The 25,161-nt window shown below is 39.8% G+C and overlaps 1 protein-coding gene across 1 annotated transcript; it reads left to right on the top strand.

Moving 5' to 3' along the window:
• The first annotated feature begins 1,097 nt into the window (after positions 1-1,097).
• trmt61a (tRNA methyltransferase 61A) lies at positions 1,098-23,465 on the top strand. The gene is made up of 4 exons (XM_062440022.1): positions 1,098-1,226; positions 2,492-2,838; positions 13,184-13,450; positions 22,836-23,465. The coding sequence occupies exons 2-4, from the start codon at positions 2,508-2,510 to the stop codon at positions 23,138-23,140; spliced, it is 903 nt and encodes a 300-aa protein (XP_062296006.1). The 5' UTR covers positions 1,098-1,226; positions 2,492-2,507; the 3' UTR covers positions 23,141-23,465.
• The last annotated feature ends 1,696 nt before the right edge of the window (positions 23,466-25,161 follow it).

The raw sequence follows: 25,161 nt of genomic DNA, 5'->3' as shown, positions 1-25,161 counted from the left end.
GTTTCTATTCATGATGAATTTTACAGTCTAAAAATGGTGTAAATCATGAAACATGGACTGTTTATAAAATTGCTTTGCTGCTGAGGAACTTTTACTTTTGATATTATATTTTGCTGTTTTGTCCACCTGTCCTTGTTTTATCAAACTAAACAGAGTTTAATGTTGTTTGTTCCCTAAAGAACACAGACAGTACTAGTCTAAAGTTTTTCCTCATGAAGCTGGCTGAGATATTACATTACAGCATGCAGAATCTAAAATATGAATAATTGTGGTTTGATGTGTGTGTGGATCTAAAATGTTAACAGTAAAAACAAATAAATAAAAACCCTTTAATGAGCGGTATTGTATTTTTTTGGAGTCCCCATCCACTCATTGATATGTTTCTTCTTGTTTGAACTTCTCTGTTCATAATGATGTATGTTCAGAGTTTGATCTGCTCAAAGTGGAAAGTTTCTCTGAGAATTGACTCTACAGTGCAGTAGGAGACATCTTGTGTCCAGCTGTTAAACATCTGAGATAAAATATATTTGCTTAATTTATAGGTAAGATGTATCTTTATTGATCCCCCTTGGGAGAAATTCAAACTGACAGCAGTACAGCGGAAAAAAGAGCAGCATAATGGTGAAAGTGATAAAATAAACAAAATAAAATAAAATACAGTGAACAATCTATGTGTAAAAAAATATGTAATATAGTTCCTGGGATTATATACGTGCAATGTTCCTGGGATTTACATAGCAATGAAGGAGTATATATAATTTTAAGGATTTTGACAAGATAGTTGAACTTTTTTTGTCACATCAGACACAAATTATAACTCAAAGTAGAGTTATATACATCTTAAAACACTGCGTGCTTAAAACAAACCTCTCTCTCTGCTTTAGGGCAGAATCAATGCATCTTGGTCCTCTTGAAGTGCTCACATTTTGCCTGTTAATTTGCAGGGATAAAAGTTGCAGATCTACACATCATCCGTGCTGCCTTTCTTAAACTCTCTTCACCAGCTGTGAGATTTTACCGATTAGTTGAACCTGGGTCTCCATCCGGTTTGTCTCACTCCACTTCCCGTGAAAACAAAACCACGTGTGTGTGGGGAATGAATGAGTAGCAGTCAGTGCTGCTGTCCACATGCTCTTACAACAGCGTTAAAAGCATACAATAACCGTTTACGGTGAATAGTTTGCTATCGTTTGAATCTCGGCAGCAACTGAACACCTGTTGTCAAGGTAACGGCTTTTTTAATAAACGTTCTTCAAGCGTCATCAACTGTAACGGCAGCTGTTAGCCAACGGTGCTAATGGTAGCCTTATTAGCAAAGTCAAAACACGCGTTTAACGTTCAAACCAAACACTATTAAATTAATAGGTTTAGGTTACAGATATTGTGTTTTTTGCACTGTGACATATGTGTATCTTTAAGGTTAATGTTAGAAAGTGGGAATTTGATATTAAAACCGACTCAACTTCTTAATGTTAGCTTGCTATTTAACTGTTTTAACAGTTAATCAGCGAACGTTAGCGTCAGTTATTATGAGATATTCGCTAATTTAATGTTATAATTTGCTTAAAAACTCTTATTTAACACAGCCCGGTATTGTTTAAAGTCTGTTTTCCCATCAGTTTGTACTTTCCCTACACCTATCTCCTCTGCTAATCAGTTTCTATCACTGCATAGCTTATTATTAAGTTACCTCAGAGGGAGAAACAGACCTCGACACAAACACCTGATTTTCTCACAAAAAAAATACACTTAAAATACAGTAATAACCATTCTTAACATTAATTAATGAATTAATCTGACTTACATCTTCTCCAAGTTCTCCGACATGTTTTCCTTTGGTTTCTTTTTCTTTCTTTTATAAAGCTTTAACAGTGAAGTCGCCTCCTCTCTCTCTCAAGTTTAGCAGCCGTTTGATTTCAGTTTGTAAAATGCAAACCTTTATAAAGTAACAGTTAGTGCGCGTGGTAGTAACGGGATGGGGTTGCCATGGGTGACATAATGGAGTGGTTGCCATGGTATCAAGGGCTTTGCTGCCATCCAGGACCAGATACAAGATACAGAACAGGAGGACTATTGTTTTGTCATAAATTAATTAGTGGTCAATTTAATGGCCTCTATCTATCATGTATCATCTACAACTGATCCAGAACGCTGCTGTACTTCTTCAAATGTTTCGTTTTGTCCAACCAGCCGCCTGCAACCCAAAGATATTTAGTTTAAAGTCATAGAGGAGTAAATAAACCAGAAAGTTGAGAAGCTACAATCAGAGAATTGGGACTTTTTCATTAAAAATGCCTCCAAATAATAAATCAATTATCAAAATCACTTGTAATTAATTTAATAGTCGCAAACAGGGGCGACTGTAGACCTTTATGGGGGCTCAGCTCCTAATGAGAACTGTGTTAAAGTCAGAATATGAAGTGTTAAGAAAATGTTGGCAACTAATCGATTAATTGACTATTGTCCTTAATTTCTTGCCTGGCTGGTGCAGATTGAAGGCCCTCACCATGAGTTTTGTGGAGTACTCCGACTTCATTCAGGATGGAGACGTAGCCATCGTCTACCTGAGCCATGACAACATGATGCCAGTGAAGGTGCAACAGGGCGCCCAAACGCAGACGCGCTACGGGGTCATCCGCCACTCCACAGACCTGATAGGCAAGCGGTACGGGTCGAAGGTCACCTGCAGCAAAGGCGGGTGGGTCCACGTTCTTCACCCCACACCTGAGCTGTGGACGGTCACCCTGCCGCACCGTACGCAGATCCTCTACACCACAGACATCGCCACCATCACCATGATGCTGGATCTGAAGCCGGGGTCTGTCGTCTGCGAGTCAGGTGAGGGTGGCTTCATATTCAAGTCAGATATGTTATAAAAAGCTGTTTTAGAAAGCACAGTAACAACTATAGATGAAAACATGAGTAAAATATTCATAGTTTGGTGCAGGATCTTTGGAAACACAATGAGAGAAGCTGTGTGTAGACTGACCTGAATGGTTCAAAATCACAACTTTACTGCATTTACTCGTAAACAACATTTCAATTGCAAATATTGATGCTAGTAGAGTAAAGTGTATTTGGGAAATTATTATTTCCCCCCCAATACTGATTGTCTGATACCAAGTAATGACTTTGCTGGCTCATACCTGTGATCTTCTTTTTTGTGAACGTAAAATCTAAAAACCTTTAATAGTTAAAGTCGTTGTCAACACTTTCCTTTATACGATGAAAGCTGACTGCTGCCTTCACCTTAAATTAAAGGTATTGTGAAGCACGAGCAGGAAGTAGCAAAGTATCCGTGGTAGCTCCTAAAGGAAAACATCTCAAAACTGTACTCGGTGTTGATCAATGGCCGATATCCAATCTGCTAAATAAGTTTATCATTCTGTTATTGGATTGGTGCATCCTTACAGGTTAACCATACTGCACAGAACAATATTTAAATATTTGTAATGCATGGCAGAAATAATGCACTCAAAAATGGTTTCCAATTGCTAATCTTCAGCCATTGAGAAACTTGAAAGTTGATTTTTGAAATAAGAGGCAGCAGTATTTTAGGTCTCATTCTTGCTTTCATTCCCGTGAAGCTCAGTCGTGTGATAGCCTGGTTGAAGCTGCACCGTGCAGCTTTGCATGTTGGTGGTTGTGATGAGAGGAGTTTTGTTTGGATGAAAACTGAAATTTGAATACGAATAAAAGCTCTAATGTGACATCAGTAAACTGCTCTATGCATGTTGATGTGTGACACCTGGATAGTCTGTAAAGCTTTCTGCTTAAAGTCGCAGTAAAACAGCAGTCAGAGTATCTTTGTTTTTCCATAATGTGACATATTTCCAGGTGATTGCAAGAAGGGTTTGTGTTTTAGCAGATACTGAGTGACTATTGGCCTCCACACCTATGTCCTTCCCCCACTTTGTTAGATCAGGAGGAGGGAATGAATAAATTAGACCTCGAACAACGTCTTTTGAAATGTACGTTCTTGCAGACTGAGATCCAAACGCACGGTCAGGTGTGGGTTTTTTTATGATGGGCATAGTGTTAGTCACCCCATAATCACATTTAATTGGATACATTTGTGAACATGGGGTTAGGATTAGTTCAAGGTGAGTCATTAAAACATTTTACAGGAAGATAAAAGGGAGGAATTTAATATAAAAACACTAAAACATACACTTAAATCAAGATATAAACCCAACAGCTAATGCAGGCACACAGGATTAAAACCTTAACTGTGTCTTTAGAGGATTCTCAGGACACTCTGTAGTTCATTTTCAGGTTTTAATTTTTATCCCCCAACCCCAGAATGTTCTCTCTATAGCTGCCTGTATTTTTATTATTTAATAAATCCTCATATTTTCTACTGCAGCTTTAAGAAATGCCTGGTTTTAATCCTCCTGTTCACACCTTTGAGTCTCAGCCAGATGTTTTGGCCGACCGAGCCTCAGCTGTTCATCATCATGGGACCGACGTGCCTGAGAAGATTCAGACATTATGTAACACAGTATTCTCAATTTGTCGACGTTGTCACACTCTATCTTTCCCCCGACTCAACTCTGATTGCTTTCTTCCCTCTCCAGCTCCGTCTCTCCATTTCCATTTTGTGTAATTGCAATCTGTCAGAGTGTGCTGGTGTTCGTTTCGGCTCAGTATCGCAGTTTCTCCTGGTCCAAGGGCAGCAGAGGGGGATGGGCGAGGATGTTTTTTATGTTTGGGTGGTGCAGTGCTTCATCATGTTTTAGTGCTGACAGCTCTGCGCATGTCACCTTATTGATTGTGTGTGTGTGTGTGTGTGTGTGTGGTGAGCTGTTGGACGGGTCCTTGGGGTGATGAATAAATTCAGCTGGAAATCTGCTTAGTCAGTAATTCACACACCAGCAGTATGGAGAGAGCTGAACCTCATCTGCATCGCTATCACATTCCTCTGGCGCCTTTTTTTATGTCTTTTTAATATTCTGCATGTGCACATACACACATGTATCAGAGTAAACACGACTCTCTGGAGGTCTCTTCACACCTGAATCCAGTAGCTTTGAATATTAATTGAAGTGCTTGATTTATTAAATGACTTGTCTAATTGGGTTGAGTGTCATTACGTGTTGATGAGGTGCTAATCAGCATTTTGTACGGCACAGCGGTGACTCGTCTATTACCAGTATGCGCTGTCCTGCAGAGGGTTGACTTTGTGTCACTGAGCTGTATAAACACGCACTGATTACAGGTGATAATTTTGTTGGCTGTTCTCACTCGGACTGCGTGCCGAGTCGGCAGAAGGAGCATTCGGTCACCTAGAGGTGTCAGTCACCTTGGAGGCAGGTGGTTCTGGAAGTCAGCCCGGCTGGCCCACAGTTTTTTTTGAGCTAATTATTTACTGCATGTTTTATTTTTCAACCCCCCTCCTCCACCTCCACCTGTATCAGTGCTTCATCAGTTCGGCAAAGCGTCGGCATACTGAGCAAATACTACAACTCAAGGTCTGATGGTGTTAATGACCTGCATGACAGATGGAGGAGCGTGTGAGTTGAGGCCGTGTAAAAAAAGAAAAAGAAAAAAAAAACACGTCACATTCAGCTATCCAGGCGGCGCCACAGCTGTTCAGAGACAAATGAAGCCTTCAGCTCATGCACTGGGCTGTGAGGAGATTTTGGCGTTCTGGTCACATTTGGTATTATAGGATCACGTAATGCGCAGTGGCCCCAAAATACCTTTACACGTCCACGTTTATCACAAAAGCATTAGGTTTAAAGAGTCTACAAGAGTTGTATCAGTAGATAATTTCATGCCCTTCATGTGTGGGCAGCTAGTGTTGAGCCAAAGGAAATCAGTAACCCACAGCTCAGACAGAGAAGGACCCTACTGAACATGCTCTGTGGGCCCAAAAATGTGGAAGTCTGGTGAGTCTGATATAGCTGGATCTGAATGTCCACACGTCACTGCACTGGCAGACTTGTGGGATGTCTGTGAGCGCCGAGGGCCGAGGGGCCGTCCAAATCCACATTTCAAGTCCACAAGGGGCCTCATGCAGACTTCTGTACAGACTCCCAGAGAGTCCGCTTCGGGTGCAGATTTTAACAATACTTTGCACAGAACATTACCCATAATCCACAGCAATATGGCATTGACAGTGTTTTATCAATACTTTAAAAAAAAACAATCATTCTTATAATTATATGCACCATATTCGCTTGTGATGCTTTTGCCCAGTTATGTTGTAAATTGATGTAGTGAAGTTTGTTAATACACACAGAATATTCACAGGCCTATAAGCTCAATAACTTTATTTATTATAATCTGCTATATTAGACAGGAAACGGTTGTTTTTTGTCCACCTACAGTGTAAAGGTCCTCAGTTACAGTTACAGTGAGTGTAATATTAGCGCTGTTTAGCAGTTCATGTAAAGGGGAACTTCTCACTGAGCAGTCCGACCACATTTGTCATAGCTGCTGCACATATCATAACTATAAGAACCGTTCAGAAAAACGCTGTGAAACGGGTTACAGGGCCAGGAATTTTAATTCATCTCCAGGGAAACGCTGGAGGCCCTGGAAGACTTAACGTGATGATGGTGAGCATGTCACGGTGCATACAAGTGAAGTCTAGACGGCTCAGTCTGTAAGTCCGGAGGGTGGATATTTGCATTCAGGCCTCCTTTCATGGAAATGAATGGGACTCCATCTTGGAACACAATGTTCTCTTAATATATGCATGCAGAACATTTTTACTCATCAGCTGAAACACCCATTTACCAAAGACATTTGAAATAACTGATAACATATACAGCAAGTCATTTATCAACCACATATATCACAACTCCTGTTTTTGTTGCTTTTGTCTGTCTTAAACATTTTATATTATATTTGGGTTTTTGGCTGTTGGCCAGACAAAATAAACCCTTTGTAGACATTCACTTTGGTCTCTGGTAACTTACAAAAGGTACTTTTCATTTTATTTGATAGACAGACTGAGAAAATTATGGATTAATTGAAAAACATCTTAGGCAGTTCAGCCATACTTGCAGTATTGTCAGTTTACATTCACTGCGGACACGATGGAGGGGGAAACTACACTGCAGGAATTTCATTCATCCGGTTTCGTAATCTTATAATGGTTGTGACAGATGTGTTTCCACACCAACGAGAACAAACCTCTGGGATCAACCCTGAATACTTGAGATTTTTAAGGTATGAATCAGCAGTGAAAGAAATGTGTGTCAAGTGTATCAGCAGGATGTGAAAACTGAAACTAGTCAAACTTTAAAGCTATAAACTGTTACTCTCATTATCTGCCAGAACAGCTGTAACCACACTCAGTTCAGCTACTAACAGTCAGGGGAGTTAGTGTCTTACTCCAGTATACAAAGACAGAAGTGGGCTAATGATGAGATGACATGACTGTTACTTTCACTTTCTAAAGTGTCTTCTGGGAAGTTGAGATGTGGTCTGGTTTTGCTTCTCGTTCCGGCCGGCTACCGCATTAGTTAGAGGAACAAGATGGAGAGCAGAGAGCAGCGACATGACCTTCGGTTCAGTTCAGCAGTCAGATTCCCCTCCTCCACCCCGTTTTCATCCTCGCGTTCAGTCGCTGCCCACTGACGTGACGTCTTGTTCTGAGAGCACACTACAAACCTTCATGTGAGTCATGAGTTGCCTTCACCATTCACCACTCGCTTCAAAGCAAAGCTCTCATTAAAGAGCGATTCATCACCAACAACAACACAGTAGAGGAAAGCTACAGATGGAGCCAAGAGTTTTTCTACTGAATAAAAGGGTCGTCATTTATAAATACTGTGGGAAAATGTCTTAAAGCTGTAATATGTAACTATCCTGCATTAAAATGTCTAAAAGCAATGTGACCTATGTGACCTATTGTATCTGTAGTTTTACTCTGGTAACGGTCCGTTTCATTTGCTCACCCTCTACCAAAGAGTATACGTGCACAGGATGCATGCATTAACGCTGTGGTTGTCAGCCATAATAGCATCTACCAGACAGTGCGTGCAAACAAGATGAGTATACATGCACTAGATCAAAGTTGTGGTTGTTGGCCACAGTTACATCTACCAGAGAGTACGTGCAAAACAAGATATGCAAGATGTCTCTTACAACAAAAGTTAAAGTAACCCATGTGGTTGTCTACCAGAAATGTTCAAGAAAGAAAGATGGCTAAATTGACTTTTATACAGTTTTAAGCCACATTTTTACTTTTTAAGTTTTTACATCTTGGTTGTTTTCAAGGTATCTTTTAGCTGTATAAAGGTTTTTAGTCTTAAGTTATCAGAGAAACAAGCTGAGCAAATGTTAGCTGCAGCTCCTAGACCTGCTGTGTCCGCCAAATAGCCTCGGAAAATACTGACTTTTTACGTGAAACTGGTTTATTCCATGTTTTATTCAGTTTTAAGCCACATTTTTACCATAAACTTTTTAGATCTTGGTCGTTTTTAAGTACATATTTTAACCGGATGAAGTATTTTAGTCGTCAGACGTCTCGATCTCAAGTTATCAGAGAAACAAGCTGAGCAAACAATAGTTACAGCTCCCAGACCTCGGAAAACACAGACTTTATACGTCAAACTGCTTTATTCCAGGTTTTAATCAGTTATACCAGTTTTAATCCCTGTGAACGTTTTTGGAGAGGAGGAGGAGGATAATTAGACTCCTGATAAAAACCTGCTGAATGATGAATACTGAATGAATCCTAACCAGGAGAAGCTGGTTGTCATCCAACTCCATCTTTTATTTAGAGGCAGAAATGACATATTGGACTGAACCTTTCAGCGTCCTGGCATGAAGCCTGACGTGCAGCGACCGCTCTGTGCTTATCGATCATCTGTATGTGCACATCAGGCAGTATCGGAGCCGAGGATTCGACCATCACTCAGACCAAACTCCACACATCCATTACCTCTCAACAGTAAACTTACAAATCGATATCTCCTCTTTCCACTCTCACATGGTAACATTCAGCCTTCATAATAGTATTACAGTACTGTTTGCAGTAACATGATCACAGCAGGAGTTAAGTGCTGAAACAATTAGTCAATTAACAGAATAGTTAACCAACAGAAATAAACAGAAAACAGTTAATGGATCATTGTTCATCGTTTAAGTCATTTAACAAACAAAAACACTAAAGACGCTGGTTCCATCTTCTCCAAAGTGACTATTGGGATGTTTAGCTCAGTTTTAGTCAATCAGTCAATTAAGAGAATATTCATTATTAACTAAATCTATAATCATATAATTGTTTTGAGATGTCCAGATTCCAGCTTCTCAAAAGTGAATATTTTCTGGTTTATGTGGTCTTTATTTTTGATTTGTGGTCTGTTGGTCAGGACAAAACAAGACTTTTGAAGATGTCACCCTGGGCTTTAGGAGAAAGTGATTTTCTTACTGTTTTCTGACATTTTTAAAACTAGTTGATTAATTAAGACAAATGATGCTATTTAACCCAGAACAGGTGGCTTTCATCAGGTTTAAAGTTTTCAAGTTCATTATTTATTAACTTTTTTTATCTATGAAATGATAAAAAAAATAGTGAAAAAACTGCATTCATAATTATTAACAAACCACAGTAATGCACTAACAATCATATAAGACAAAGAATAACAGCACAATAGCATCACTTGAAAGAGAAAGTTGAACCAGGAAATGTCGAGCGTTTAAAACAATCATTCAGTTATCTAATCAGTTGCAGATTAATTTGGTTGCAGCTTTGTTTGATTCATTACATCGTACATTAGATTATATGTTTCCTGGTATGATTTATTTATCAACACAAAGTCCAGTTATTCACAGCCTCTCATTCACCGACAGGACAGACGTGTAATCGGCACAGTTAGTCCTTCAGCCGTGACGTTAACAAAGCTGTCTTTATCAATAAATGAGGTAAATTAAGCAGAAAGCCTGTCTGGGAGTTACTGTCTCTCTCATTCTGCTGCCCTGACCTATATTACACAACTCTTTTTTGATTATTCAGCTAAATTATCTGTCGTATATGGGTCAATGATGTGATGCAATTAAGTGTCAATTGGTGTAACCAGTATTTTTTCAATGCAAATCTGATTATATACAGAAAAATATGAAATGTGAACTGAAATGTGAAATAAATATAATCCACTTTTAGCCACACAACAGTATGGTTTTTAACTAATTTTACATTATTTGATGCAACTTATTTAGAAAAACATAGTTGTTTTTAGGATACGTCCTGCTCAATATTGACAAAATGCTTTAAAATTTAAATTTAAAAAATACTCCAAAAAAAAAATTCATTTCATTTGATGTTTTTAAATGAAGTAATTATTAGTATAAGTCCACTTAAATACACTGTAGGTGGATAACATATTTAATATGTATCATTCTTTGTGGTTACACCACTTTTAGTAAAAAAAAAAAATGCTGCACATGTCATTTCAAATTATATAATATATATTAATAAACCTGATACTGCTTTTAAAACTATTTTTAAAGATATTTTGCTCATTGCTCATCTTGCCAACCCTTATTTGTCTCTGACTCGTATCTTAATCTCCGTTCTATGGTAAAGATCCTTCCACAGTTTCCTATTTATTAGTGGTTTGCAGCCACAGACCATCCGGTTCAGCAGTGTGAGTTTTAGCAAGTCAAAGTCCTGCTACGGCGTAAACATTGCTCTCTTTGTTGCCACGCTAACAAAGGCGGCGGTGACGTAATGTCAGGAGGAGAAGAAGAAGAAAAAAAGAGGAGGAGGAGAAGGAGAAGGGGGGGAGAGTAGAGGACGGGGATCTGCTGGCTTCTAGCTGTGTGTTCTCCATGCTCCAAAAGTCACATGACCCATGTTATTTCTCTCTCTTGTAAAAATCACACACACGCCATCAGTCTTCCTCTAACTGTACATTAGCAGGCATTGTTTACTGCTTGTGCTTCAGGCCCACTCAGAAATGTAGCTTCCACTCCTCAGCCGGAGAGAGGAGAGACACTCAGTGTGAAAATGTGGGTGTGTTTTGTAGTAACAGCTGTGTGCTCTTTGTTTTAGACTGGGACAAGCTTTTAATGTCCTTTTTAATGACTCAACGAGGACTAATTTTTTTAGATTCTCTCAATTTACAAGCCTTCAAGCCAACACCCAGAATGAAACAAGCTCCAGACCTGAATATGAACTTGACTTTAATCCTGTTTGAAGATCTGATTGTGACATGAGCAAAATGTGTCCAAACTTGTCAATGAAATGAAGCCAGCGAGTTTATCTGAGCTGCTTGTTGAACATGATGCCAAGTGAAAAGAATCATCCGTGTGTTAATGATAGTTTATCTTGTCATGTGCTCTCATGCTCACATCTATCCTTCAGTGGATTGAAGGTAACAAGCTTAATCTTGTATGTGTCAAAATTAGATTTAGACGCTATTATAAGTCTTCAAATCTTATAAACGGGGGCAGTGATTTACCAAAAATGACCACCAGACACTGATTAGAGAGCCTGAATGTAGTGATTGAGACCATAATGTCTCGTTGAAGGTAGTGTTTGTAGAGGCTTGTCACTGTTTTTAAAGGAGAAGAAGATGGCAAGGACATATGATTATTTACTTGCATAAATTGAAAATTACTGAAATAAACTGAACTAAGAGAAAAATTGAGGCTTTTTGATGGGAGTAAGATCTTCAGCCTCAAGCTGTCATAGTTGCCGCTTGGTTGCACGTTAAGAAAAAGGTCATGAGTAAAATTGTGAGGCTTTTTCTGCATGTAGACTTATACAGTTAATATGATTTAAGATGTTACAGAGCTGCAGTGATTAGTGGTTTAAATGGTCGATCCACAGTAAATTAATCTGATAAACAGAAGGTTATTCGACAAAACAAGCAAATCAAAGACGTTATCTTTGGCTTTCAAGACCTTTGGGAATCAAAACAAGCATTTTTCATACTTTTCTAATGGCCTAAACTAGAGTTTCCCACAGAATTTTGAGAGGCTATGGTGGTTTTCCTCAGTCTGACTGTAAAAAGGGCAAAATTTTGTACATTTTAAAGTCGAATCTATCACTTTGGTGCACTCTGAGAGCAAAATGAGAAGGGTATATCTATAAAACTACTGGTTGTATAGGTACAAATGATGATGACACACCCACAAAGCATGGGAAAGAAAGTTTTACCACTTCATAAATGTTCCAAACAAACCATCCAAAAAAGAAAGCAGAAGTGATTATCCAAGTTCAACTAGTTTATTACTGCACAACATATAAAATACTGTAATGACATCATTGACATGTCATACTGACATTTTTCAGTAAATATCTTTTTCTACATTCTTTCATATAACAATTGGATTTAAAATGAACTCTGCAATTTCATCCGTAATGAAGAGAAGACAACATAATATCATCATAATGTTGGCCTATCTTTGGCACAGGCATCACCTACACTTATCAGCATTGTAATCAATAATCAAGCTGACTGTTATTTGCAGCTCTGCAGATGACACACCGCTTTATCTACCAGTGACACCAGCCGTCTAAGGTCCACCATAAACTGCCTCAGTGAGATTAGGTGTTGCATATCCAATACTTTCATACAGTTAACTATGAGATTACATCATTTTATCCACAATAACTTTATGGCATTTAATCAATGTGTGTGAAAACCTGTGAGAGCTGTTTTGACTCTGACCTCATGAATCTGCACTGTCCTGTTTTCTTCACTGAAGTCTTATAAACAAAATAAGTGCTTTTTTTAATCCTCTGCTGACGTGGAGGAAGTCACCAACACATCTGGACTCCTTTAACTTTATTTACTGTTGCTTGAGTCTAAAGTTTGCTTTAACATTTGACATGGAGCAGCGAGGATTTTAACTAAACACAGAACTCTTTATGAAACTCAGATCTTCTCTCAGCTTGTTCCTAGATGGAGGTTTAGTGACTCGAGGCGACAGACAAAGCAGATCAGCTAGTAGTTTGTTTATTTTTGAGTCTTTCTAATCTGTTTCTGTTTGGGAGAATAATGCTTAATGCTGCTTAAAGATTAGAAAATGAGTACAGATTAAAAAATAAAGATTAAAGTTGTTTTTAATCTTGACATCCTGAACTCTGTTTTCATGCTGCTTTCAAAAATTTAGAGTGTCTTTATCAAACAGGCACCAAACTTTCCATCACCAGGTGTTTTTATAGATTTAAGGTGTGCCCATGTTGTGTTTCTAATGTCATGTTGTCGTCTCACAGGTACGGGCAGCGGCTCGCTCTCCCACGCCATCCTGCGCACCATCGCCCCCACGGGTCACCTGCACACGGTCGAGTTCCACCAGAAGCGGGCGGAGGCGGTGGCCGAGGAGTTCAAGGAGCACCGCGTGGATCACCTGGTCACCGTCAGGAACCAGGATGTGTGCAAGGACGGGTTCGGAGTGGCGGGCGTGGCGGACGCCGTCTTCCTGGACATCCCCAGTCCCTGGGAGGCTGTGAGACACGCCAAGACTGCCATGAAGAAGCACGGTAAGAACACCCACATTACACAGTCAGTTAAAGCCTAGGTCTAAGATATGCAAAACTTTATTAATGATATCCTCCACTGTGGAAGTATAGATGGAAATGAGTTTTGAGGTTGAGGGAAAGAGAGAGAGAGGGAAAGAAGGAGAAAGAAAGAGGAGAGAGAGGCACAGTGACAAAACAATCAATCAACATTAAAAATAACAGGAGTGGTGAAGGCAATCAGACATCCAGACATCAACGAGGTCCTGACATCTACGCCCCTAGGCTACCTGTGAGACGAGAGAGCACAGAGAACTCTGGGGAAGAAGTTTAAGTTAGTGAAATGCATTAATAGTACGTGAATGTAAATGGAGAGAGAATATCTTAATATTTCAAAACTCGAAGAATTTCAGTTTGCATTGATTTTAAATCCAGAAAATCAGCAAATTCTCACATTTTGAAAAGCTGGAAACAATTATTGAAATATTAATCAAGATTAAATTTACTTGTAGCCAGTTAATCTTCTGTCAGTTGGCTACTAGATTTGTATAAATGTTGCAGCTTTTAATGTCTAAACGTAGTCAGGTGAGCATCAAAATAAGCTGAACTGTGGTGAAACTTTATTATATTACTATTTTAATTTCTGCTCCCTGTGGATTAATAACTCTATAGATGTTCTTTCAGGGTTTTTTATGAATATTTATGGTTAAAGCCCAAACTGGCTCTTCAAAGGAATCAAAAAATACTCCCGTATTTTTTCTAAATGCAATAAAGGCAAATATGTTGTAAACAGAAGCAAAAGTGGAACAGAAATTAATCCACAAATGTTTTTTGACTCAGCAGCTGGATGGGAAATCTGTTTATTCTGCACCCTGATTGTGAAACATTTTTAACAGATGATGTCGTAATACCGACTAATAATGTTACATAACCACAATTTCGTATTGCTACTGTGACTATTTCATCATCGGTTAACATGTTACACCCACTTTCTGCCAGTTTGCTCTGCAACTTCTGACATTATCCAACATTATCACACAGAAAGCATCACCAGGATGTTAAACAGACATGGCGTGTGCTACACATCCTGCATATGTTGACTTTAAAATGTCAAATAAAGGCAAAAAAATGAAAGCAACAATATGATCTTTCACAACAACGCAATGAATGTTCCCACAAGCCTGAATTGACGGTGTAACTATAAGTGGATGATTGAAGGTTGGTGGAGTAAAATAATAAAGAAGTTGTTCCTGTGTGTGTGTTTGTACATGGCGTAGCCTCGGAGCAACACTCACCACCACCTGATTCTGAGTTTTCTCTGATTCGTCATGTGGAGCACGGCATGACTGTGACTGAGCATATTTTAAAATAACACCCTCCCCCCCTCCCTCCCTCCCTCCGTCTGCCCCTCCACCCCTCCGGCCATGTCACTTCACTCTTTCACTCTGCACTCCCTACAAAGATAATCGATCCTGGCTGGCACGGCTCTCATTAACTTTGCCCTTGCGTGTGTGTGTGTGTGTACATTAGTCGCTCTGTGTGTTCCTGGTCACTCGGTGAGGCAGAAAGCTTGTTGAGGTTTCTGTAGCGACCAGGACCTGCAGCATGTCCGGGCAGGTCGGTGGATCACTGAGGTGGTCAATATTTAGATATGAAGTCGGGTGTTTTTAATGTTTAAGGTGCATCGCCTAGCAACCGACCCCTCTCAGCCTTTCACAACAGCCGAGAGGTCCTGCAGGATGTCGAGGCAGCGTTCACATCACATTTTTATATAGCGGTTTGCATTTTTTTGCACCAAATAAACACACAGACTCGAGGTCATGGATCCACTATTTTCCCAGCAGGGCCACAGCAATTATTTTCATTCCAAGTTATCAATTACATGTTTGGTTTATAAAATACTAGAAAAGGTCAAATAATGGGGAATCCACATTTCCCAAAGCCAGAGGAGATGTGTTTAAATGTTGTTTGTGTCCCAGCTAACAACCCACAACCCAAAAATATTCAGTTTATTATGACAGATGACTAATGGAAACAGAAAACATGCATGTTTTGTCTTTAAGAAAATGACTCAACAACTATTTGTGTATCAAAATAGCTGGTGATACATTTTGTGTCTGTTTCTCTTGGCTACTCAATTCAACTCTAGGTTTTCTGCTTTCATTTCTCTACTGTCGTAAAAAAAAAAATTGCATAACAAAAAGTTCCCTAAAGGCATTATTGTCATATTCAAGTACAAACTCCAAAAGCATCTGTTGCTAAATCTAAATGAGCCGCAAATGTGTATCTCTGCTTGTAAGACAGCAGAAGACGGAGTATTAAACATCTGTTAACCATATTGGAAATGTGGCTCCACTTCTCCGATGTTTCCACTGGAGATCAAAACCGCAACACAGCCGTGAGCAGGCCAGACCGCCATTCTTGGGACTCGTTGTCATTTCTTCTTCTTCGTTTGTAGCTGAATTTTCGAAATCCCTCTCAGTGCTGATTGGAGGGTTTAGATCACCTGTTGCGCAGGGTAACGAGGTGCGAGGCCGGATCCCAAACAGTAATTGGGAGCAGCTGGGTGCTTTCCCCCTCCTGGCCAATCAGGGGTGTCACAACGCCCTTTTTGAGGGGTTTAAGAGAGGTGAGGAACTAAACAGCCACATTATTTTCATCCTGATTTACTGCCGATTTCATTCGAGTAGAAACTCTGATCTCTTCAGGCCCCTTTCGAGTCGTCTTTGCTGTCTTTTAGATTTCAGATAGAGGGGATTTGAGCATCCTGGAGTCCAGCATGAGAGAATATTAACAAATTAACCTGCATCAAAGCAGATCTTACTTCTATTCATGCAAGAGTTTTGCTTTCCCAACGACAGCCTGCAGGCTTTACTTTATTGTTTATATTTCTTATTACACAAGAAGCATCGGTTCATAATTATAGAGGAGACATTTGTTTCTGATTATTGAAGAAGCATTTTTTCTTTATTACAGAAGAGGCTTTTGTTTCATCGTTATTAAGGAGACATTTGAAGGCACTTGTGAGGTTGTTTTTGCCAAGTAAATATTATTTAGTGTGTCTTTATGTGGTTGGGAACTGGTTCTCAGGGTTCAGCCCCGATCAGTTGGAGAATCAGTAGCACCACACAACACTGCAAAACATGAACACAATGCAGCAGAATCCAGCGGACATGAGGCGTTGGGGGGGGGGGTGAAACAACAAAACTTAACATCACATGACATGAACAGACATTAGAGAGTCAGAGAGTTTAAATTAGTTTGAACTCATTCAGACTGCCTGAGAGTGATGTAACCAGAGTGCTTTAGTGTTTGGTGGATGGGAAGGTTGTCAGTAACTAATATTTTATGATGCTTTCATGACCACCAAAGTCTCTTTACTCAAATCAAATTCACCTTACTCTGCTCAGCTTCACTTCTCTGTTCCTCACGCTAAGGAATCGATTGGAAAACGAGCGTTCAAGTTCCAAGCACCAATACCTCTAAAGCACCATTACCTCTAATTCACCTCTTCAACATCAGAGTTGTATCAGCAGTTTTAAGAGTTTAAGCAGTCACTGACTTCTTACTTCCAGATGAATCACACTTCTTTGGTACCAGTTGGTGAAACACTGGTGGCCGTTTAAGTTGTTGTAATATTTTCATTTATTGTATTTTTATGTTTGTTGTATTGATTGTATCATGTGACCCTCCTGTTGTTATGTAGTGTTGTTATTAGCCCTGTCACGATACCTCAGTTGGACGATATATTGTCTCAGAAATAATCGTGATAAACAGTATTATCGTTAATTGAAGATCATTTTAACTCCAATCCCAGGTGGGTGGGATTGGAGAGTGGACACTACACTTCTTTAAAAACACGGACTGCCATTATGTTTGGGGACAGAGTTATTTTCCTTTAATTCTTCTGCAGTCTCCACTCAGGACGAGCACAGTGAGGAATGGAGGACACTACTCACTTAGCCAACGTGACATGAATAGCCTCTTAGCTGCTAATGTGAAGTGTGGCAATACTGAGGTATAAAAAAAAAGATCATGTCCATGTATCATACGATAAGACGTGATGATGTCAGTAATTACGTTATTGTACGATAAGTCGATAATTATTGTGACAGGCCGAGTTGTTATATATGTCGGGAACCCCCTTGAAAACAAGAAGGTGCATCTCAAAATAAATACATTTTAAATCAGACTCCCAGGTCACTGAGTGTGAGAGAGTAAACGCTAATATTCCTAAATGCAACACGATTTAAAAAAGTAAGCCCCAATATGAAGAGGAATGCAGGAGGAGCGAGGATGCTGCTCTCCCACCTCCTCTCTGACTCCCTTTTATGGTGCCCCTGCTACATATTCCTTTCATGAGCATGTACACACACACACACACACACACACACACACACACACATTTACAGATACAGATAAATAGAGTGCAGCCAGATCTCTGTTGTAGAACCAGTCTCATGACCATACAGGGTTATGCTGCAGGCTCAGAGCTGTTGAATGTGTCTCCATAAGGAAAGACTTGATTTGCTTTGCTGCTGCTCAGACTGGATGTTTTCTCCAGAGAGTCAAACCAAGGCCCCCAAAACACTTTTACAAAAGCAAACAAAAAGACAAAAAGGTTAGCAAAATCACACCTGAAGCAATGTAATAATTGTGAATTCTTACAGGCGGAGAGTAAAATTAAACATTTTTTAGACAAAGGCGACAAAACTGTTAGCAAAGACGGGAGGCAGACACATCACCTACAAACAAAATTCATCACCTTGTTGTTCGTTCTTTTCTCAGCATGTGAGTCTAAACTGAGCTGCAAACTCTAAACTTTTCTCATACTCAAGAAGAAGTTTCTGGGAGCTTGTTTACTGCAGCAAACTGGACACAAAGTAAAACAAGGACTGGTGAAATATTTCTTCTCTCTGTTTTTTCCCCCTCTCTCTCTCTCTCTATCGCTCCATGTTGTAATTCTTCTAATGTTTTGGCCCGCAGCCCGGCTCTCTTTAGTGTAAGCTGCCTCTCTGAGAAGAACCCCTCCCTCCCCTCTTGTCCCTGCGCGCTAATAGAGAGTTTTATTATGTAAGCATAAAGCAAACATGACCCGTGAACACACACACACACACACACACACACACACACACACACACACACACACACACACACACATGCTTAAGCTGACCTGATACTGTTCATGATAGTTTCATGCATGTATCGCCCCCAGCTGTGGAGGTACGGCTGATAACAAAGCTATTAATACCAGCTTGAGATGCTCTTGTATAATCGTCAGAGTCGACCCCTCCCTGTGTGTTCATCCTGGTTGCTAGGAGACCTTTCAGCTGTATTTATGGCAATCCCGAGGGAGAACACTGGTCCTGTTAGCCGAAGGAACGACCGCTATCTGAAACATCCCAACGTCTCCTGTAATGTCTCTGGGACACAAAGGACTTTTCACTGAGGCTGCCCTCTGCAGACTCTTTATGTCGTTCAGTAATTCCGCAGTTTTTATGACGAGCTGGTGACTTCATCTCTCTGTCTTCCCCTAATACAGCTGCTCAGTTCCTTTTTCCAGATGTTTTTAATAACTTAAAATTAAAAGATATGAACGACAATTTTCTATATTTGTTTTTATATGTTTTTCTTATTGTAACCTAAGACTGGGTGTCGTTTAAAGAATTACGCCCCAGCACCAATCCAAGTATCTTTAAAGGTGATACTGATACTGATACCAACTGAATAGAAGCATTAAATTGCATAAAATGCCACCCATTAGTTTTCTCCATGTGTAAGCAAGCGTTTAATCATATTACTCATGTTCCATATATACATTTTCCACATTTAGGTCTCTGTCTTTTATCTGGTGTAACAGGCGTGTAGTGTAGACACACTTTAGAGCGTTTAGTGCTAAGCACGCTAACTCAAATTCACCACGACTTTACCACCACAGACGGGTCGTAGCTGCTGTGGAAGTGGGCCAATCACATGTCACATTAAATCGAAGAACGCTTGCATTGATTGGCTGTGAGGAAATCCATATAAAAATAGTCATATTTTGTAGCTCTGGGTAGGAAGGAAGTTGGAGCTCGGAGAGACATCAAACCAGGTCTAGCCAGGTTAGCCACTGATAACAATACCATTTAAAAACACATGTAGCAACTCGTCCACAGCCAGAAGTTAGACAGCGCTGTGTGTACGACTGATTTAATGAGATGCAAATAAGACAGAAGCTTTAATAAACAGGTTATTACTACAACTTTCACACTGTTGATGCCATGGATGTATTATAAGAGCTGGATATTGGACCAAAAGTGGTGCCTGTTAAGTCCTGTAAGAATTGCTCGGCTGGTGTTTACGCCAAAAAAAATTTTCTAGCTTCCAGGTTTACTTCCACATTACTGAGCCAACTGAACATGCGCAGTAGTGTTTCCCCCACTCGACCCACAGACTTCACATTGTGATGATGTTGCAGATTTTAAAATCACTTTTCTCGGCTCGAGGAAAGTTTTACAAATAATGAACCTCCATTGATCAAAAGTTCATGATAGAAAGAGTCATAATTGGACTTGTCTGCAGTTCGAGTTGTCCTGTCAACAATTTAACAGACGTCTCTTTTACAATAGTGGTCTATAAGGGAAATGCTTTTTCCGGCCGAAGGGGGATTTTTCTTTGCAATACCGCGAGTGACCACTGGGGAAAATCATCTGATAGGCCGAGCAGTGGCGCCCTAATAAACTCTTATAAAACATCCATGGTTGATTTGGGATTTTGAGGTCAGGCCTGGTGCGGTTTTTCCAATCTTCTGAGTAGGAAATCCGACCTCAGTGCATTCCAGTTGAAATTTCCGACTGGGAACTCGGAAATTCCGATACTTCTGAGTACAAATTGAGTGCACTATAATAACAAGGATTAAGTGTCATTCTCCGGGAAGTATTTCAGTATAAGATCCCATCACTCACCCATCTGTTGACTCTGATCTTGTTGTGCTTCGTGTCACAAAGACTTAGATTTTTGAACTTAACTTCTTTGAGAAATTAACAATATCCAGGTCAGAGTCTGATCAATGCGAGCGACTGTAAAGAGAGCCACTTCCTCGCACAGTGCTGTGTAAACCTGATATGAAGCCGATCCCTTTTTTTATCAGTTACACCAACTTCATACCTCAACAACCTTTAAATGAGCTCTTAAACTGCTAAATTCACCTTCAACAGCTGCAGTTCCTTCTATCCATAATAACCCCCTCTCCGTTATATCCCAGTGAATTAGCTTAAGAGTAGAAAACATTCAGAAACTCGGCTCAGTTTGTTAATTCTACCCCTCCCCGGCTGTGCTTTCTTCTCACGGTCACATTCTTTTACTCTTCAGGTCAGCCGGTGAAAGTTTTCTTGGCTCGTCGCTCGGCCGCCCCGCTGCGCTCACCGCAGGGTTTCATTTAGAGACGAGAGGCCTGAGCTGCCAGGTGATCTCTGTTTATTAGAGCAGTGGCTCATCCCCGGAGCCCGACAGGTCTCGTTTTGTTAAAGAAAAAGATCTGCTCTGTGAGCGCGATTAGGTGTCAGAAAAATACATTATTAATAGAAGGAGTAGTATTACCTGTTTCCCTAGAGGGAGGCTAAATTTCTAAGTCGATATTATGTTCCGAAATCCTCAGTTTAGATTATTTATCTTTATCCAGAGCTGGCAGACAACACCGAGAGAAAACACTGAACCACCCTTCTACACTTATTTTTAAAATGTGATTCCTTGAGGGAGGTTTGGTTTGCCTCAAGGCGTTATTGTGTTTGTCTCGGCCAAAATAAGCACGCACAGAAGATTTATTGCATCATATTTTGTACGTCTTGTTTTGTTCCCAGAAGAACTCCCTGTGCTCTCCAAAGAGTCATGTGAGCAGAGATCGTCGGTTAAGTGGATCTGCGAAGGTGTTATCTTGATCTGAAAGAGAATCCCCGGGAGTAAATTACACCTGGTAGTGGTTGTCTCCGTCCCGATTTGGCTCCACGTAGAGCTCAGATAAAAACACTCAGATCTCCCCTCTGTTTAACAACCAGAAGACCGAGTTGACCAACATGTACGGTCAGATTAACCACCTCTGGGTCTCCTGTACACACCCTCGATACATGGTAGTACTGTAGACCTGAAATGATTAGACGATGAATCAATTAGTCAATGGACAGACATTTAATGGCATGAGTTAAGTCTTTTTTTAGCAAAAATACCCCAAATTTTCGAGTACTAGCATTTCAAATGTGAATATTTGCTAGTTTTCGATGTTACTAAACTCAACATGTTTGGGTTGTTGACTTTTGGTCTCTTAAAGCAACTAATCTGATATGTTAACTTGGGCATTAAAGAATAATTTTCACTATTTTCTGACATTTTATACACTGAACAGTCAATCAATTAGTAAAGATAATGAAAGTAACAGTTGATTGCAGTCTTAAAGTACAATATGATGGAATAATACGACCGGCCCATCAGTTGTGTGTTTACTATTCAAGTGTTAAAAGTAGATTTCAACACAGAGCCCATCTTGAAGATCTGAAACACAAGATGTCAGAGTTGATATTGGACTTCACTGGAACAAATTTCCATCTAATAAATACAATTATGGAGACTCAGTTGGTTTGGACCAGACGTGAGGCTCCAGGGGCCTGAAAACCAGCTTTGAACCAAAAGGTTTGAAGACAACTTAACTGATGCCTTTTGTTGCTCTAGGGACGGCAGTGGCGATTAGTCAATTCATTTGATTAGTTGATCAACAGATATTTAATCACCAGCTGTTTTGATAACTGATTGATGGTTTTGAGTCATATTTTAAGGAACAGAGCTAAAGTTTTCTGGTTCCAGCTTCAAATATGTGAGTATCTTCTGATTTATTTAGTCCTCCTTGATAGTAAACTGAATCTTTGACTTGTGAATTGTTGGTCAAGACAAAATGAGACATTTAGGTTTCATCTAGGGGATTTAAGAAATGGTTATTGACAATTGAAAAGTCATGTATTTGATCATTAAAAATTCCTTGACAATTATTTAATGGATCGCCCTGAAAGGCATCCATGATCTCCTGATGATGAGTCCTGTTGGATTAGGTGATTCCGACTTTTTCTCTTAATTTTTTAAAACTTATTTTGTGAAATTTCTAAACATTTATTTGATGGATCGACACCAGATTTTGTTCATATATTTATGTTTTCAAGAGGAATTTCACAGTTGACCCCCTGACTTTCCCCTGGCACTGTTCAGGTTCATATTTGTGGAAAATCGGGAAAAATGGCGGACTTGAAAAATGACAGAAAAACAAATAAAGTTTTTCTCTTTTTCCAACTAACTTGGTGGTTTTAGTTGTTTATTAAAACCACAAACAGCTCAAAGGTGACCATCATGATTTTTTGCTGATTGGTGGTTTGTTCTCTCTCTCCAGGAGGTCGGGTCTGCTCCTTCTCGCCGTGCATCGAGCAAGTTCAGAAGACTTGTGAGGCTCTGGCAGATCACGGCTTTGAGGAGATTAACACCTTGGAGATCCTGCTGAGAGTCCACGACGTGCGAACCGTCTCTCTGCCGCTGCCAGACTTCGGCTCCGACGCCCCATCTGAGAAACAACCTGATCCCTCAGAGAAGGCGCCGGCTCCCAAACACACCGCTGCTACCATAAAGACCACCACACCACCCAGAGAAATACCCGGCCACACAGGCTACCTGACCTTCGCCACCAAACCAAGAACCTAGAACTGTTCATGTTCACTACAAGTAAAGAGGAAGTGGTTTATAATCTGTATTATGTGCCAGGTTTTAGTATGTTTTCCAGGCTTTAAATCCAGCGAGGGGTACCAGGTTCCTCCAGGTCCCAGCTGGCACCACAGCGACAAGAGGATTTACAGTTTTTAGTTACGTAACTTTGTGCTCCTGTCACTTGGCACCGGTTTGTTGCTTGCATCAAGCAAGAGTGAAAATAAAGGTCGACAGCAATTTAATTTGAGTAGAATATACTTATACTTACTTATACTGTGCATAATAACGGAGAAAGTGCCTCCCCTTTTTTATAAAAACACTTTTAATCAACGTTTTCATTTGTGGGGGGAAGAAAGTCTAATTTTTTTCCTTTTGTATTGAAGTAAATACAATAAATGTGTGATTATACTCCTGTTTTTTCTTCCTTTTGTTGTCTCAGCATGCAGCAGAGAAGGATTTACTGTCAATGAAAGGTCAAAGGTTTAATCCCATCAACGGCTCATTTGACCTGAGAGGGTCTTGAGTAAGACATCCTCCCACCAGCTCAGCTATTTCCTGTCATCTCTACTTTCAAAATATCTAACAAAGGCACGAAAAATACTCCCCAAAATACTTAAAACCTAAAAGATTTATAAAATGTAACCATATAATTTGTGTGTAGGAGGAAAGTGATGACAGATCGGTGTGACGCTGAGCTTTAGTGTATTTATTGTCACAGTAACCAATAAACTACCTGCTACAGTTACCTAAAAGCAAAGGACACATCTTTCATAAACACCTTAAAGAGGAAGTATGTTTTTTGTGATTTTCTGTTGTTTATATTTCATATAATTACATAAACATGGTCTAAGTACAATGCTTCCTGCAAGACAAAAACCAGAACTTCAGCCGGGTTTGAATGTTGTATTTGTTTGTATTTAGTTTCCATTTCAAGTAAAAGAAGAAGAAAAAGAGGATGTGAAATCCTGCTACTTCTGTTTCTTCATGTTGTCTCCGGCTAAAACTGACTGTTTCTAGACAGAGGCTGAACTGAAGGGCTGCATGAAGGGCGGAAAGAGTTTTTTTTAAAACAGGAAATCATGCAAAGATATACCAGAATATGAATATAAACCTGGAAATGTACATGAAACATCACTGTAAAGGGGACATATCGTGCACAGTTGTAGGCCTACTTAACCTATTTTTTTGTATATTTATAATAAGTTTGTTTAGCTCCCGTCTCTTTAAGGCACCTCTCCTGATGAACCCACTCTGATTGGTCAGTTTACAGAAGCCGCCTCTCTGCAGACTTTCAGTGCCTACATAAACAAACAGTTGTGATTTCACTTCTTTTTCTTGATCTTTACACAAAATATAATCTTCTCAAATACATCTGTACATGTTGGAGCTTGAATCAAAACCACAATTTAAGAGTGGACAACGTGAGAGCAGCATATGGAAAAACGTCATCAACACGTATGTCTGTTTGTGAGCATGTGCGAAACAATCTGACGTCATCAAGAAGAAGAAGTTTAGGTAACATTGCAAACAAAATGAGTGGCATGGTGGAGCTGTGTGGAGTTTGTATGTTCTCCTCGTGTCTGTGTGGCTTCTCTCCTGGTTCTCTGGTTTCCTCCCACAGACCAAAAACATGCAGCTTAGGTTAGTTGGTGACTCTAAATGGCCCGTAGATGTGAATGTGAGTGTGAATGGTTGTCGGTCTACTCTATGTTTGTCCTGTGATGGATTGTTGACCTGTCCAGGGGTCACAGTGCCTCTCACCCAGTGATAGCTGAGATTGACTCCAGCCCCCCCACGACCCTCAGTAGGATAGAAGATGAATGAATGCAGAGGAAGTGTTCAGGGCAGAATGAAGACTTGACTTTCAGGGAGTATTTTAGCATATTTTCACCTAAAGTTTTGGACCTTTGAGCATGTTTAACCCTTACATACTATTCATATACTAAATCATTTCACAAATTCTCCATTAATCTTATGGGAAAAAAAGACATTCACAATCACTATTTTATGGTCCAGGG

Source organism: Scomber scombrus, chromosome 19 (genome assembly GCF_963691925.1).
Source record: "Scomber scombrus chromosome 19, fScoSco1.1, whole genome shotgun sequence".
In the NCBI taxonomy this organism is placed as follows: Eukaryota; Metazoa; Chordata; class Actinopteri; order Scombriformes; family Scombridae; genus Scomber; species Scomber scombrus.
This window is presented reverse-complemented; position numbering and strand designations above follow the sequence as displayed.